The sequence below is a fragment of the Diceros bicornis genome, chromosome 6 (assembly GCF_020826845.1).
Source record: "Diceros bicornis minor isolate mBicDic1 chromosome 6, mDicBic1.mat.cur, whole genome shotgun sequence".
Lineage (NCBI taxonomy): Eukaryota > Metazoa > Chordata > Mammalia > Perissodactyla > Rhinocerotidae > Diceros > Diceros bicornis.
Window position 1 is genome coordinate 56,916,064 of NC_080745.1, and position 16,889 is coordinate 56,932,952.

The 16,889-nt window shown below is 42.1% G+C and overlaps 1 protein-coding gene across 3 annotated transcripts in view; it reads right to left on the reverse strand.

The window, feature by feature from the left end:
- The window catches only part of HTR7 (5-hydroxytryptamine receptor 7), a 76,994-nt gene extending 64,595 nt beyond the window's left edge, over nt 1-12,399 (reverse strand). For all 3 annotated transcript variants that reach the window (XR_009220469.1, XM_058543514.1, XM_058543515.1), the window contains exon 1: nt 11,639-12,399. Coding sequence is in view for 2 of the 3 variants with exons in the window: in XM_058543514.1 (XP_058399497.1) it covers nt 11,639-12,183 (545 nt within the window). In the remaining variant the exon portion in view is untranslated. The remainder of the gene's footprint in view (nt 1-11,638) is intronic.
- Between the last annotated feature and the right edge of the window lie 4,490 nt (nt 12,400-16,889).

A 16,889-nucleotide genomic window follows, 5' to 3' on the forward strand; every position in this document is an offset into this window, starting at 1 on the left:
CCACAAAGATTAACTGAATACCTACTATGTACCAATTACTATGCTGGAGAGGTAGTCTCCAACAAGACAGACCCAGGTCCTGCCATGCAGAATGTATGGATGATCTCACAAATCATGAATATGTTACACTTAATTTCACAAACCATTGATTGAAAATTGAAGTGAGTACTAGGAAGAAAGAATGCAGGGAGTTATAAGACTGTTTAAGGATAGTCTGGGGACTCGAGGAGTGCTTTCATGAGACGATAACATCTAATCAAGGACCTGTCTGAAGCGTGATGAAAATTAACTAGACAAGAAGGTAGAAAAGTGCGTTGGGGGAGTGGGAGGGCTCGAGCAATAAAAAGACTTGTCTCCCTGAACATCAAAATGTCAAGGAATTGAAAGAAAACCAGAGCTGCCAGAATGAGGTGGTGGGGAGGAGACAAGGGGAGGGAGATAGATGATTGGTAGATAGATAGATAGGGAATTGAAGTGAATTGAATCAAATCGAATTTTGGGCAGAAGTCAGCAAACTCCAGTAGGGTCAAATCTGGCCCCTGCCTGTTTTTGTATAGCTAAGAGTGGTTTTTACATTTTAAAATAGTTGAAAAAATCAAAAACAATAATAATATTTAACGACACGTGAAAATTATATGAAATTTAAATTTCAGTATCCATAAATAAAGTTTCATTGGAACACAGCCAGGCCCATACATTTACATACTGTCTAGGCTGCTTTCATGCTACAATGGCAGAGCTGAGTAGTCGCAAAGGAGACCATCTGGCGCACAAGCCTGAAATATTTACTATCTAGCCCTTTCCAGAAAAAAGTTTGCCAACCCCTGATCTGGTGAGATAGGTGAGGTCAGATTATATAATCTTTTAGGTCAATTAAAGATTTAGGATCTTATCCCCAGAGCAAGGAAACTTATTAACCTATTAAAGAGTCTGAAGCAGAACAGCAAAATCCAGGACTAACCTAAGGAGCTTCCAAAATACGGATGCATTAGCCCCACCCCCAGGGATTCTGAATTAGTTGGGCTTGTGTATGGCCTGGGTATGGGCTTTGGAATTTTTTGAAGATTCCTAGGTGATTCTAATGTGCAGATAAGTTTGGGAACCACGGATAAAATCATATTTGCATTTTTAAAAGATCACTCTAACTCTGGGGTTCTCCCTCTGGCTACAGATTAGAATCACCTGGGGGATATTTTCAAACATACTGATGCCCAGGCCCACCCAGACCAATTAAATCAGGATCTTTAGAGGTGGGCTCCAAGCATTTGTATTTTTTTAATTGGCCAGGTGATTCTAATGTGCATCTAGGGTTACACACTCTGCATTAACACGGGGCAAGGGTAGATACAGGGAGAACACTGGGAGGCTACTCTGAATGGTCTGAATGAAAGATGATAGGGGCTTGGCTTGAGTTGCTGGTGCTAGAAAGGGGGAAGAAGGAAAGTGGAGGGACAATCAGCAGAACTTGGTGATTGGCGGGTGAGAGTAGGGGGGTTGGGTGGGACGTTTCAAAGATGATACGCAAATGGCAAGCAAAGCAACTGGGTGCAGACTGATGCCACTTATTGGAGTGGGACCCTTGGAAGAGGAACAAGTTTGGGGGGTAAGAGCATTAGTTCTGTTTGACATATTGTTAAAAAGGAGGGTGCCTATGATGGAGTTAGTCAGATTGAGGCTACTAGGGAGGCTGGAGTCAAATTATAAAGGGCTTTGAATGCTCTCCTAACAACGCTCTCCTCATGTAGCAGGCGATGGCTACAATGACGTAGGGGACATATATGGGCTTTTGATTCAGATGCTGTTCCTGCCACATACAATGTGTGTGTTTCCTCAGCTTCCTCATCTACAGAATGGGATTAAAAATATTCATACTCTGGGGCCGGCCCGGTGGCGCAAGCAGTTAAGTGCGCGCGCTCTGCTGCGGCGGCCCGGGGTTCGCTGGTTCGGATCCCGGGCGTGCACCGACGCACTGCTTGGCAAGCCAGCACTGCTTGGCAAGCCAGGCTGTGGCGGCGTCCCATATAAAGTGGAGGAAGATGGGCGCAGATGTTAGCCCAGGGCCGTCTTCCTCAGCAAAAAAAGAGGAGGATTGGCGGATGTTAGCACAGGGCTGATCTCCTCACAAAAAAAAAAAATATTCATACTCTGTCTTGTTCTCCTTTGGCCAACAGAGATACTCGATGATAGACATTCAATAAACACCCTTATGAGGGTTTGATGAAGATTAAATGAGATATCATGTGTAAAGTCTCTAGGAATTTATATATCACAGAAAGCCCTCAAAAATGGTAGCTGTTATTCCTGAAGGGTTTCCAAAAGAGAATGACACAGTGACACTTTTGCAATGATGTTTTAGAAAGTGTATGTGGACACCAGTGGCAAGGATGAGGGAGTGGGGTAGGAAACTGGCACTTAGGTTCAGCAGTTGGAATTGAATTCAGCTGCACGTGACAGACAACATAATGGTATCTGTTCATCAGTCAGTAAGAAGTCAGGGTTCCAGCAATCCCGTGGAGTCCACAATCCTCCAGGATCCAGGCTACCCTTCCAGAGCACCGCCCTTCCTTCCCAACCACGGCCCCGCTTGTCTATCTAGACCAAGACGATGGACAGAGCTTTAGCCACCATATTCACATTCCAGGTGACAAGATGGAAGACAGGACAAAAAAAGAAGAAGAAGAGGGCACACACCAATTGTCCTGAAGGAAATTTCCAAGAAACCAAAACAATACTTCTACTAACATCTCTTGGATCAAAATTTAGTAACATGGACACACAACTGCAGGGGAGCTAAGGAAATGTAGTCTTTATTCTCAGCAGCCATATTCCCAGGTAGAAACAGGAAGTCCTGTAACTAAAAAGGAAGGGGAGGATGGGGGCTGGAATAGGCAACCAGCAGCATCTGCCACAAGGGGTGAAGTCTGATGGCCTGGGCGATTCCTATGCTCTTCTCTCACATGGAATGCCTTCCTGCTCCCTCTCTGTAAGTTCACTCACAGACTGATTCACTGCCTCCATGCTCTTGGCATCTGCTGTTCCCTTTGCCTGGAAATTCTCCTGCCTTTTCATCACCGGTCTAATTCAACATTTCTTTTAAGATCTAAGTCAGAATTTATCTCCTTCATCATGACCCATGTCTAAACTTTTATTGTTTTTCTTAAATATATATACATACATACATAAATACATGGCACTTGAATAGGCTTTGAACACAGTTTCCACTCATACAAACTGTATGTCCTTGAACAAGTCACTTCTGTCCTCCAACATCAAGTAGGGATAATAATGCCCACTTCACAATGTTGTAGAGACGATCTAAGGAGATTTCTGTATACGGAAAGCGATCTGTGACCAATAAAACACTAAACATCTATTAGCTGTAAGCATTTCTACCCTGAGGTATTACTTCCTGTTAGTTAACATAAGAAGAAACAAAAGTAGTTTGTGGGAAGTGATACCTAACAAAAGAACAGAGCAGATCTGTTTCTTCTCCTCCCTCTCTCCTTCCCATAGCAAAGCAAGAAGAGGATTCTATCAACTCTTAAAGTGAAATTCTACAAGCTGAAAATCAATTTTAGAGATGAGCAAGGATGGCTTCCTTCAAAGAGAAAGGCAATCCAAAGAAGCCAGAATGCACCCTGCACTGCTGATCACAGCAGAATTAAAGCCAAGAGCAGAACTCAGATCATCGAAGCGAATGAGTCATAGTACCTGGCGAGGAAGCAAGGCTTCAGCCAGACACCAGTCAGAACTAAAGATTATGGCTCTTGCAAATAAGCCAGATGAGTTCCTGTAACTACGAACAACCCAAAGATGACCACTGCCCTCACACACGAAGCTAAAAACTAATGGTTGCTGATAGCATTAAAATAAAAATTGCATCTGCTCTGATTAATCATAGACCTGATGAATACACAAATGCACCACACAAGATGTCATCAAATAAATACTTTTGTCCCTTTTATTATAAAACAAGATACCCATGCAGAGAAGTACCTAAAACATACATGGTTACTTTAACAGGAATTTTAAAAGTGAACCCTCATGTAACTACCATTACAGTCAAGAGACAGAACGTGACACTACCTCAAAAGCACGCCTCTCTGATCATAACCCCCTCTTCCCACCTAGAAGTAATAACTATTCTTGTTCTTATTACATATATTTCCTTCCTTTTCTTTATAATATTTCCATATATGTATGTCTCTAAACAATGTTGTTTGTCTGTTTTAAATTTTTTTATGAATGGAATCACATTATGTGTGTTCTTTTGTACTCTGCTTCTTCTGTTCAGCATTGTGCTTGTGACCCCAGAGTACTTATAGGTAAAATGACATGATGTCTGAAATTTGATTTAAAATAGTGGGAGGAGGGAGCAGTTGCAAAGTATACATTGAATAAATTGGCCATCAATTGATCACTGTTGAAGCTAGGCAATGGATACAATTAGGCTCTTTATACTATACTCTTGACTTTTAAATATGTTTCAAAATATTTAAGTTGCTTAAATTCCTTTGTAGATTCATTTTAGCTGGTTTGTTCATTTTCATTGCTATATAGTAACAGTTTTCTAAGTAAGGTCCCAAAACCAGGAGCATCAGAATCATCTGGAAATTTGTTTGAAATGCAGATTCTCGGGCTCCACCCCAGATTTACTGAATCAGAAACTCTTGGGGTGGGGCCCAGCAATCTGTTTTTAATAAGCTCTCCAGATAGTTCTGATGTACACTAAGTTTGATAACCACCACTGAATAGTATTCTACTGTATGAATATACCACAATTTATCCATTCTACTATTGATACACACATGTATTATTTCAAGTTTGGGGGTTTCAAGTTTTTGGATGTTATAAATAGTCTTGTACAAGATTTTTGGTGACAAGAGTCTCTCTGATATATAACTAGTGGTAAAATAACAAGGTCATAGGGTGTATTTGTCCTCAACATTCTATGATAATGCCAAACTATTTTCAAAGCGGTTCACCAACTCACAATCCTACTAGTAATATATGAAAGTTCCCTTTGCTCTACATCCTTGCCAATACCTGGTATTTTTCAGACATTTTAATTGTTGCGACTCCAGAGGGTTAAGCACTTTTAAGCTTTCCAACTTGGGATCAAAAAACATATATTAGAGAATAAAACTTCAGACATGAAATCATAGTTTCACAAATATATCAGTGTGTTTGCATGGAATAGGCCTGATGCAGGAAAGAATTTGGCATGATGGAGAAACTGGAAAAGGTCAATACAAGTAGACTATGAAAAGCAAGATGAAATATTGTACAAAACGTTGTTGGGTAGTAAGGCAAGAACAAACCAGGGACCTTGCAGACATGCTAGAGTGTGAATTTTATTCTAAGTTAAATGAAAAGCCAAGCAAGAGTTTTAAGCAGGAAATTTACAAAATTATATTTCTATATTTGTATATATTTAAAATATTTTAGGCACACATCCACTTCTAGCTATGATGGGGTTGCTTGATGCTTCAGACCAATGCTTCTGCTGAAAACCACTAGAAAAGCTGAATAAAGCACAAATACACACACACACACACACACACACACACACACACACACACCCTTGCTTGAAGGCATCACAGAGCTGTTGAGACAACCAGGAGCTGAGGGGACAAAATCCTGAAGAAGAGAAAACCACAGAGAGGCGAGCCAAAATTCTGCAGCCATTCTTTCCTTTGGCACATTTGCCATAACTAAGTGAGGGATAAGGTGCTAAGGATCCAGGCAAAGAGCCTCAGCAGAGTTGCTAATAAGAGGCAATAATACCAGAAGAACTTTTGGTAGGCTATTGAGGATAGAAAGGCAAAAATTAGAGACTTGAGAGGTCAAAGATCCCAGTAAGATGAGAGGAGCAAAAAACCAAGCCAAACACTTGGCTGGTACTCCCCTCAAGACATTTGCTGAATTCTGAAGCTGTATAGGGCAGAAGGCTCCTAAGATGCCAAGGAGAAAGCTCCCAAAATGCTTCACAGTACTGAGGAGAGAAAAATTAGAGTTCTGAACTAGCTAGGGCGAGATGTCATTGAGAACACCCCACGCTCTTAGCTGAAATATCAAGAAGGCTACACCTAGAAAGAGGCATTAGTCAGTGGCAGACAGAGCTTTATTAAAACATAGCCTACAATCAGCTCAGCCCCTAACTGGATTACAATAATCAATTCCCCAATACGCTTGCCTAGCAGCTATTTTCTCTGGAGTAAAATATCATTATTGACAACATCTACAATTTTTCATAAAAATGTTGAGTATATAATTAAAATTTACTAGGCATGCCCAGACACACAGAAAACAGAATGGAAAAAAAAAACAGATCACACAAAAAACCCACAAGTGATTCAAATATTGGAGTTAGTAGAAAAAGAGTCTGACTATGATTAATATACTCAAAAATACAATAACAAGATGAAGAAATAAGATGAAAAGGTAGAGAATTTCACCAGAGATTAGAATCAATAAAAAGGATCAAATGGAATTTCTAGGACTGTGAAATTAAGAACTCAATAGATATTAAGACTGAACAAGAGATTAGACATAGTAGAAGAGATGACATAAATTGGAAGGCAGGTCAAAAATTTTTCAAAACTGAAGCACAGAGAAAAAAGTAAAATGGAAAATATAGAAAAGAGTGCAAGAGACATTAGAGTAAAAAGGTCTAATTTACATAAATTTGAAGACATAGAAGAAGAGAAAAAAATGGGACCAGAAAAGTATTTGAAGAGATAATAGCAAACTGATTAGAGATATCAAGGCACAAATACAAAAATAACTAAGAACTCCAGCAGAGTTGAAAGCAAATAAACAACAAAAGACAATCAATAATTCCAGACCTATGGCCATCATAGAAAAATTGATACAATCTAAAGACAAAGAGAAAATCCTAAAAGCAGCCACAGGAAAAATGGCACATTATCTTCAAAGGAGTAATAATAATGTTGGTTAACGGCTGATTTTTCAACAGAAATTATGGAAACCTGAAGACAATGGAATAAAGTTGTAAAGTAGTGAAAAAACCTCAAATATAGAATGCCATACTCAGAAAATATCATTCAGAAATGATAGTAAAATTAAGACATTTGCAGACAAGTGAAAACTGAGAGGATTTGTCACCAGCCAACCTTCACTTAAAAAAAAAGTCAACAAATCCTAATTGGGCAGAATAAAATGGTCCCAGAGGAAAACATAATAATACAGAAAAAATAAAGAGCAATGAAAAAGGTAAACACATGCATAAATACAACTCATCAAATTGTACATTTCGTATCTGCAAATACTGATTGTTTAAAACAACAATAAAAATACCATGTGATGGGTTTTAAAAATATGTAGATTAAAATGCATGACAACAATAATACAAAAGGCGTGAGGGGGTAAATAGAATTAAAATGCCAAAAGGTACCTCATTACCCAGTATTGTATTTACCCAAAAGAAACAAAAACATGTCCACAAAATGACTTGTACACAAATGTTTATAGAAGCATTGTTAGTAATAGCCAGAAAATGGAAACAATTCAAATGTCCATCTATAGGTGAAATGTAGACAACATAAATGTAAACAAATTTTAAACAAATGTATGGTATATTTATACAATGGATTACTATTCAGGAATAAAAATGAATGAACTACTGATAGTCTAAAAACTATAGATGAATCACACAGACATTTTGTTGAGCAAAAGAAGCCAGATTTAAGAGTACATACTATTATTCCATTTATATGAAGTTTTGACAAAGCAAAACTAATTTATGATGCTAAAAGTCAGGACAGTGGTTATCTTTGGGAATATTAGAAACTGGGAAGAGGCAGGAGGGGACCTCTGGGAGGTTGGTAATGTTCGATTTCTTGTTTTACTTGGAGATTACATCGATGTGTTCACTTTGTGGAAATTTATCAAGCTCTACACTTAGGACTCTTCACTTTTCTATAGTATGTATTTCCAAAAAAAGATAAAAAATATATTGCAGACATACAGAAGATTATACAAAGAATACCAAGACTGTATCCACTACCAAGTTTAAGAAACAAAACATTACCAATACAGTTGATCTGTGAACTACTCCCTGATTACTCCTCCACCCACCCCGCCAGAGGAAAGCACTCTCGTGAACTTGGTCTTCATCATTCCTCTGCACTATTTTATGCTTTCGCTCCTTATATAGGCTTCCTTAATCAATATATAGAACTGTTTTGCATGTTTCTAAAACTGTGTATAAAAGCTAATTTGATTTCTATTTTTAAAAGATCATTCTAAAAGGGGCACAAGGGAACTTTCTGGGATGACAAAAATATTCTATATCTTGATTGGAGTATTGGTTACATGGTTATATACATTTGTCAAAACTCATCAAATTATACATTTAATATCTGTGCATTTCACTATAGGAAAATTTTATCTCACTTAAAAAAATTTTGTTTTACACTAGATCATTCTAGCTTCTTCATAGGTAATGGATGAGGGTGGACAGAAGTGGAACCAGGAAGGCCAGTCAGACATTGCAGTAGACCTGGTGAGCGTCAAACGCATCTATCTGAGGGGTAAGGAAAGAAAGACAGGTTGTGGGCACAGTTCTTTGAGGAGCTTAACTGTGAAGTGGAGCAGGAACTGGAGGAAAAGTGAGGCCAAAGAAGGAGTTCTTAGAGACAGAAGATCAATGGGGGCCGGCCCGGTGTGTAGTGGTTAAGTTTGCGCCCTCAGCTTCTGCAGCCTGGGGTTCTCAGGTTCAGATCCCTGGTGCAGACCTACATACTGCTCATCAAGCCATACTGTGGCAGGCCTTCCATATACAAAAAAAAAATGGAGGAAGACAGGCACAGATGTTAGCTCACGGCTAATCTTCCTCAGCAAAAAGAGGAAGACTGGCAACGGATGTTAGCTCAGGGCCAATCTTCCTCACCAAAAAAAAAAAAAAGACAGAAGATCAAGCTTGACCTGGTAGAGAAAAAAAGCTGGAGACAAAGAAGAGATGAGGGATCAAGGAAGGAACAAAGTCTTCGAGAAGGTGAGAGGGGCTGGGATATGAAGTACAGGTGGTTTGGTCTTTGCTGGGACACAATGTCTTCTTGCTTTTTAAATGGAGAGAAATAAAAAGAAGAGCACAGATCGAGGAAAAATTGTTTGTTTGGTGGTGGAAAGCGAGGTAAGGAAGTGCCCATCCAACGGCTGCTACATTTTCAGTGAACATGAGTCACTATCTAGAAAGGGTGGGCATGGGAGTGTTGAAGCCTCCCTTTCGGACAGATTAAACGCCCAACAGATATCCCAACTCTCACAATATGATATGGGTTCAAAAGCAGGAATATTGTCATTCACCTTTGATTATGCTGCACAAAGCACAGCATAACCTGTATTAGGCACTCAAGAGGGAATGGATAAATGAATAAATGAAGATTAAATTTTTTTTCATATTTTCTTAGCACATTTTTATATCACCAGTCATGGTCTACAGTGAAACTGCAGAAAACATTCTTTTCAGGAATAATTCACCTTAGATATCAAATACATTTTCCTTTTTCTCATTTTTAGTTCTGTGTGTTCTTGGAAGAAAAGCAACCTGTGTTTTCCAAGGTTATCAATTCTTCATTTTATCTAAAGAAATTATATGTTCATCTTCTAAAATGATTTTTAAGCAGAATTCACCAATGGGGCAATTCTCACAGGAAATGAAGAAATAGAACATATATCCCTATATTACTACAATTTGTGACAAGCATAAGGATATAGTTGACCGAAAAATTAGAAGCTCTTGCCAAAAAGGATTAACCTCTTCTTTGTATTTGAATGTTCCTGCTGCTGGTAAGTCACACGTGCACACTGAGTGAAGAAAGCCTTTAGCTCATGTACAAGAATCTCAGGGTGATCTCGGCCAAACCTAAACGTGCCCAGAAGAATGAAAGCACTGGCTGCCTTTGGAGACAAGTTAGCACACCGTACTGTTTATCACTTATCAATTATGAAATGAAAAATATTATAAATGTATTACTTGCAGCATCAATTGTTATTTGCTTTATTACACTAAGTTCAAGTTCCATTTAAAGGCCTCCATTCACGCAAGAAGCACCATCCTGGTTGGCTGAGCAGTTGAGTTTCTGTGCTTATAGTTCATCTACACACTTACTATGCATATTGAGTGTGCTCTCCTAGCTCCTGCTGCCACAGCCAGGCTGTAAAGGAATATGTTTTTGTCATTCTTAACTATGGTAATTCCAAACTTCAGCTGTCAAGTTTGGAGCTAATATTCTCATATACGTAGTTCATGCTCTACTCAAAAACGATTCCTTGTTTGCTCTCAGAAGATCCTAACATAATATATAAAATGGCAGGATCAATTTTTTAAAAATAATCTATATCTTTAAATGCAGCTATGATGTATTTTTTCCTTGAAAATATCCCCTTTCCTATCATTCCCTTTATTCAGTAATTATAAACTCTGGCCAAGCAGTAAAATAGCAGAACTTGTTAAATATCAACAAACCATTAACAGTAGTGTTTACAGGGAGGAAAAGGATGGAAAATTTCCATCCTCCGAGACACTGTCATTTTAAATGTGGAGGCATCAATTATTCCTCCTATGCTGAAAGGTCTACATGTTTAAAGGTTCTGTAGATCCACTAAGAAAATAAGCAACCGTTTCTCTGTATCACTAAACACAACAGGATACCAGTCTTGTGCTGGTTTTAAAACACCAGCAGAATTCTGCGTGTGAATGTTAAGGTCTAGTATTTCAGTTTCAAGAGAAGCATAGTTATTCTGTGGCCAAAGAGCACTGGGACCATACCTCAAGTTGTCAATTGCACAGTATTTCCAGAGCCAAAGACTAGCTCCAATGCAGAATCCTGTAATCCCAGAGTCTAAAGAAACCCTCTGTCTCCTGGTCCAATCTGACATCCAAGGCAGAAATTTTTTTCCCCAGCATCCCTGACAGATGTCAGCCTCTGTTTCAATTACTCCAGTGGGGGAGTTCTCAAGAGAAGATTCCCAAGGGATATGATGAAAGGCTAGAAGCAACCATTCAGACAGGGAGCAAGGCTCCAGTCAGCAAGCCTGCGCCATACAGACAACGTTGCCAAACTCTAAAACCAGACTTCCAAAAGAATAAGTTTCAGAATTAGCAATCACAGGGGTGCAAGGTAAGACATGTAGACCTCCAATTCTGGAACCATCCTAGGTCTTTTCATTGGCCAGGGGAGTAGCTCCTACAATCAGGGAAGCGAGGTGGCTTTTCTCTCACTGATTTCTTAAAGTAAGAACTGACTCTTCCAGGCTCACAGCAAGGGTTTGTCAAGCTCAGAGAGGATCAAATCCCTTCCTTCTGAAAACCAAGCCAAGGGACCCCCTGGTGGAACTGCTAATGCTTAAAATACTCTTAACTTTGGTCTTAACATCTTCACTATAGTAAACCAGAACAATTCGGGCTCTTCATTTAAAGGTGTATATCGGCTTTGCCGTAACTGAAGTTGTTTGGTTGGTGTAGGGTGGATGTGTGGGGGTTGATGTCTTAAGCGCAGCCCTTCATCCCGCCGTGAAGTCTGGCTTATCCTTCCCGGAAAAGCGAGAGCGCGGGGCTGAGCAGCCAGCACATCCCCAGCCGGACCCCGGGACGGGGCGCCCCGGCCCTTACCTGTCGATGCTGATCACGCACAGGGTCATGATCGAAGCTGTGCAGCACATGACGTCCATGGCGATGAAGACGTTGCAGAAGAAGTGGCCAAAGATCCACTTGCCTCCGATGAGGTCGGTGACGCTGACGAAGGGCATGACCGCCACGGCCACCGAGAGGTCGGCCAGTGCCAGGGACACGATCAGGTAGTTGGAGGGCTGGCGGAGCTTCTTGACGAAGCACACCGAGATCACCACCAGGCAGTTGCCGGCGATCGTCAGCAGCGTGATGAGCGTCAGGATGGAGCCGATCACAACTTTCTCGGCTCTGCCATAGTTGATCTGCTCCCAGCAGCCGGAGGCATTGTCCGGGGGCGCGTCCCAAGTGGGCACGGGGCTGGCCGTCACCTCGGGGACCCCACGCAGCAGGTGCGGCGCCCAGGAGCCCGCAACCGGGCCGGCGCCGTCGGGGCTCAGGTCGGGCAGCCCGCGCCCCACCTCGGGCAGCAGGAAAGAGCGGAGGTGCCCGTAGAGGTCCGGGCGGCCGCTGCTGTTAACGTCCATCATCGTGCCGCTGTGCGCTGCTGCCCATGGAGCCGGCGCCGCCGCCACGAGCTCCGGCTGCCGGCCCGGGGGCTTCACCTCGCCTGCTCCGCTCCGCGCGGGCCAGACATGGGGCCCGCGCCGGCCGCTGGGGGGCGTCCCGGCTCGGCCTCGCGGTCCCGCACGTCCCGGGCCCCCAGCCGCTGCGGCCAACGCGCGAGCGCGGCGGCGCAGGGACTCCCCGCCCGAGGCGCGTCAGGCACCCGACGGACGCGCGGGCTCGCGGGCCTGCGGGCCGGGCTCGGCCGGCCGCACCGCCGCCCGCAGCCCGCAGCCCGCAGCAGCCGCGCGCTCGGCCGAGAGCGCCCGGGAGGCAGCGGCAGAAGTTGCGGGGTGCGCCCCGCCCCTCGCGCCCGCCGCCGCCGCTCCCCTGCGGCAGCCGCGCCGCGTCCCCGCCGCCGCCGCCGCCGCTCGCGCCCCTTGGGCTCCCGGGACGGGCTTCCCCGGCTGGGCAGGGGCCGCCGCCTCTCCCGCGCCGGCGGGGGCGGCGCTCCTCGCGCCTCCCGGGATCCCGAGCTTCGCGCCGGGACCTGTCTTGGCGGCGGGAGGCTCAGACCCCTCGGACAGAGCCGAACCTCCTCACAGTAGTAAACGAAATTGTGGTAGGGGAGGACCAGGGAGCCGGCGGACGTTCCGAGTCATTGCAAAATGAAGAACCTGGAGAGGAATTTTTTTTCTTAATTAAAAAAACGTTTTCAGGCACTACTACACCAAGCAACAAATAGATACTTCCGTTTCCTTTTTTGACCACTTATGGGAATTGGAGAAGCAGCCCAGTGGGGTGGGGGTGGGAGCTTAGAAGAAGAAGGAGAAAGAAAAATGGGAACGAGAGGGATGCTTTCAGGTCTGGGTACCGAGGAGGAGCTGGGGGCTCTGGGGAGGGGACCCTCCAGGGGGCTTAAGCCCGTTCTGACTCACCCTCCAGGCGTCTGGAAACTGGCTGCTTTTATATTCAGACTTCAAAGCCTAATATATTGAAATGAGGGTTAATTTTCCCGTGACATTCTGGAAACCTTGCACATGAGCGAAGAAATGACCGGTTACAATGTTCTGCAGAAGAATCCTGGAGGTGTATGTTGATTTAACGCGTATTGCCTAAAATCCCCTTGGTATTCAAACCCTGTCAGAGTGGCTGATTTGTCTTATTTGTGAGACTTACTTCACTCCATTTTGTTTAAAGGTTTTACTGGAAGCCAGCAGTGATTTCTTTAGTTTAAGACTCTAAAAATAATTAAATCTCTTTTCTTTTCTAGTTAGGCCCTAGTGGATTATAAATAAGAAGAAAACGAACAGAAACCTCTAAATGTATTAATCTCGGTGCTGAATAACACTCTCATTCTTCAAGGTGGGTGTTAGTCCTATCTTTCCAGATAAGGAAACACAGTTGCTATTGCAATCAGTTGGTAAGTAATAATTAGGTTTCCAACCCAAGTTTATCTGATTACTATGTCCATATTCTTCCCTCTACACATTAAAAAAATTTTTTTTTAGGTAGGAAAAAAATCCCTAAATGGTGGGTCAATGTTCACAACTCTTTCATTGTAATGAACATGTCAGGGGCTCTTCTCTGCCTGGGATAAGCAGATCAATACATTGAGTCAGAGGAAGAGTGGAAGATAATAGGCAGGCCACAAAGCAGTACTATTTAATAGTTCAGACGATACATGAGGAAATTTCTCCAATCTTAGGTTAGTTAAATAACTTTTGTCTGAAATTATTATTAAACATAATTTCAGACAAAAGAAAACCAGTTTGTATCTGGAAGGCATCTAAGAAACCACTTCTTTACCCTTCAATACAGAGAGGGAAATAGAGGCTGGGAGAAGCTTAATGACTTATCCAAGATCATACATAACTATATTGAAATGTCTCAGTTTTTGGTTTTGAGGTTTAGAATTGTCTCAAGACCTCTTAAAAATTCCTTAAGGTAGTAAATTTCACAAAATATTTTTTACTTTTCTCATTTTAGCTTTTTAATTCATTTTAACTTATTTGACTTTTCTCATTTTTTTTCCTTGAGTAATCAAGTCAGCTTACGTTCTGTCTTGGCTCTTTAAAATAATATTCTACATTAATTAAGTATACAAAGAATTTGAAAAGCAGTCATTTTATTTTTATTTGAATCTACAGGCAATATAATTTGGCACCTACACTCTTACCAGCCCTTACCTAGCCCACCTATACTTCCTAGCAGCTTCTGATGTTTTTTGCTTTTGTTTTTTAATTATAGGACATATAAATCCATCAAATAATCAGTAAAATACTACTTTCTAATTTACTTCCTCTTCCATTTTCAGTATAGCATCAGGTCTAAACTCCCCTTTCTATCAAGCAGTCACCTCTATTACATTATCCATGGTGATGGCTGAGTGTATTTCATAAGAGTTGGTAGGTTTTTAATTTATAAGCTGTCACAATGTATAAACACAGTTATTGAAAATCTCAGCTTCTGCAGCATTACCTTGCTTATGTTGAGTTTAAATTTCATCCATCATTGTATTGTTCCAAAATCCTGATGGAAGAATCTGGAATTCTTTCAGTTTCCCTCTAACCTTGACTAACAAATAGTCCTATCTTCATAAAAATGCTGAACTCTCGTGTATACTTTTCCATAATTTTCTCACAAAGAAAAGCTAAAGATACAGCTTCACAAAATATTCATAAAATACCCAAACATTCATCTAAATTTGTTATTTGTTTTGCCCTTGGTTTCTTGGTATTTTAAAATCCATATCAAAGTGTTGCTTCCTTCACCCTCCCCCTGCCCGCCCGCTCTTTGGCAGTTATACTAGAGATAATAAGAGAAGTGTTGGCATCTAAATTAAATCATGTCTTTAGTTTTTATCCCTTTTATTTCTTTCATTTAAAAAATCACTCTGCTGCCTTAAAAAGTACCAAACTTGGTCTAGACTCTCATTGCCTATAACAGCATTCTCATAAGATCAGCAATGAGAGCGCTTGACACTACAGCTTTCTGATGTTTCCAACTGGCAATCTCCCACTCTCAAAACTGCTCTACGGGGTGCCAGCCCACGGCTAGCAGTTAAGTGCGCACGCTCCACTGCTAGTGGCCCGGGTTCGCATCCCAGGCGCACACCGACACACCGTTTGTCAGGCCATATTGTGGCGGCGTCCCATATAAAGGGGAGGCAGATAGGCACAGATGTTAGCCCAGGGCCAGTCTTCCTCAGCAAAAAGAGGAGGATTGGCATGGATGTTAGCTCAGGGCTGATCTTCCTCACACACACACACACACAGAAAAAAAAACTGCTCTGGGAAGTACAGAAGAGCAGCCGAGTCCTACAACAGGACTTATCGTCTTTTAATAAGCTCTTCTTCCCTCTAGGTATTCCTCTAGTCATCTAAATGCATGTGCTTAATCATATCTACGCAGACCCACACATGCCCATCCACAGGACATCAGCTTAGGAGAGTTTGTTTTCCCATAAACAAGCATACTCTGACAATCTATTTACTTTAAGAAACACAAGTAAAGTAAAGATTTCTATGCCATAGGATTTATTGGCAACTCACTAGTCAGCTAAGCATACTGATGTCATGCTGACTGGGGTTCCAGTAACGTCCAATGCTCGCAGCAACTGACTTCCCACAAGGCTGCTCTTCTACTTCTCCAGAGTTTTTCAGCTGCTCAGTTTTATAGCCCGTTGCATCACTCAACTCAACTAATTGTCTGGGTGTCCCTCGACCCCAGAATTGGATGAGAAAACACGAGGAAAACCAGAATGCTTAGACAGGTGTAATGCTAAGATTATTGTATATAAATACTCAAATACTACCCTGTGGCTACCAGTCAGGCCATAAAGCGGTAGCACAGAGACAGAACACACATCCTAGTGACAATGATTGAAATCTGTCAACACAGACATTGGGGAGGCCCAGTTGGGGAAAAGCAGTTAGTCTGGGACACAGGATTGTCCCCTTCTCTGTGACAGTCCCCCTCACCATAGCTAGTCTCATCCTTTCTAGGCACTTAAAGCACTTTGTTCTTATCTTATACTTAACTGATGCCTTATGCTTTATATTTACATGACTGTGTTCCCCATTAGACTGTGGACTCCCCAAAGGCATGGATGTTTTCTTATTCCTGCCCCACGCTTGGTGTTCAATAAATGTTTGTCGAATGAATAGAGTATAGAATAACACCTATAACCAAGAGTCATTTATGATTTAAAATAATTCCTCAGCTTAAAAGTGAATCATGGGACCGGCCCAATTGCATAGTGGTTAAGTTTCTGCGCTCCGCTTAGGCAACCCGGGGTTTGCAGGTTCAGATCCTGGGTGCAGACCTAAACGCCACTCATCAGGCCATGCTGTGGTAGCATCCCACAATCAAAAAATAAAGGAAGACTGGCACATGTCTAAGCTCAGTGACAATCTTCCTCAAACAAAAAGAGGAAGATTGGCAACAGACATTAGCTCAGGGCCCATCTTCCTCACCAAAAAAAAAAAAAAAAGTGAATCATGGGGCCTGGCCCTGTGGCATAGTGGTTACATTCAGCACGGTCTGCTTCAGGTGCCCAGGTTCACAGGTTCGGATTCTGGGCGCAGATTTACACCATTTGTCAGCCATGCTGTGGCAGTGACCCACATACAAAATAGAGGAAGATTGGCACAGATGTTAGCTCAGGGTGAATCTATCTCAACAACAA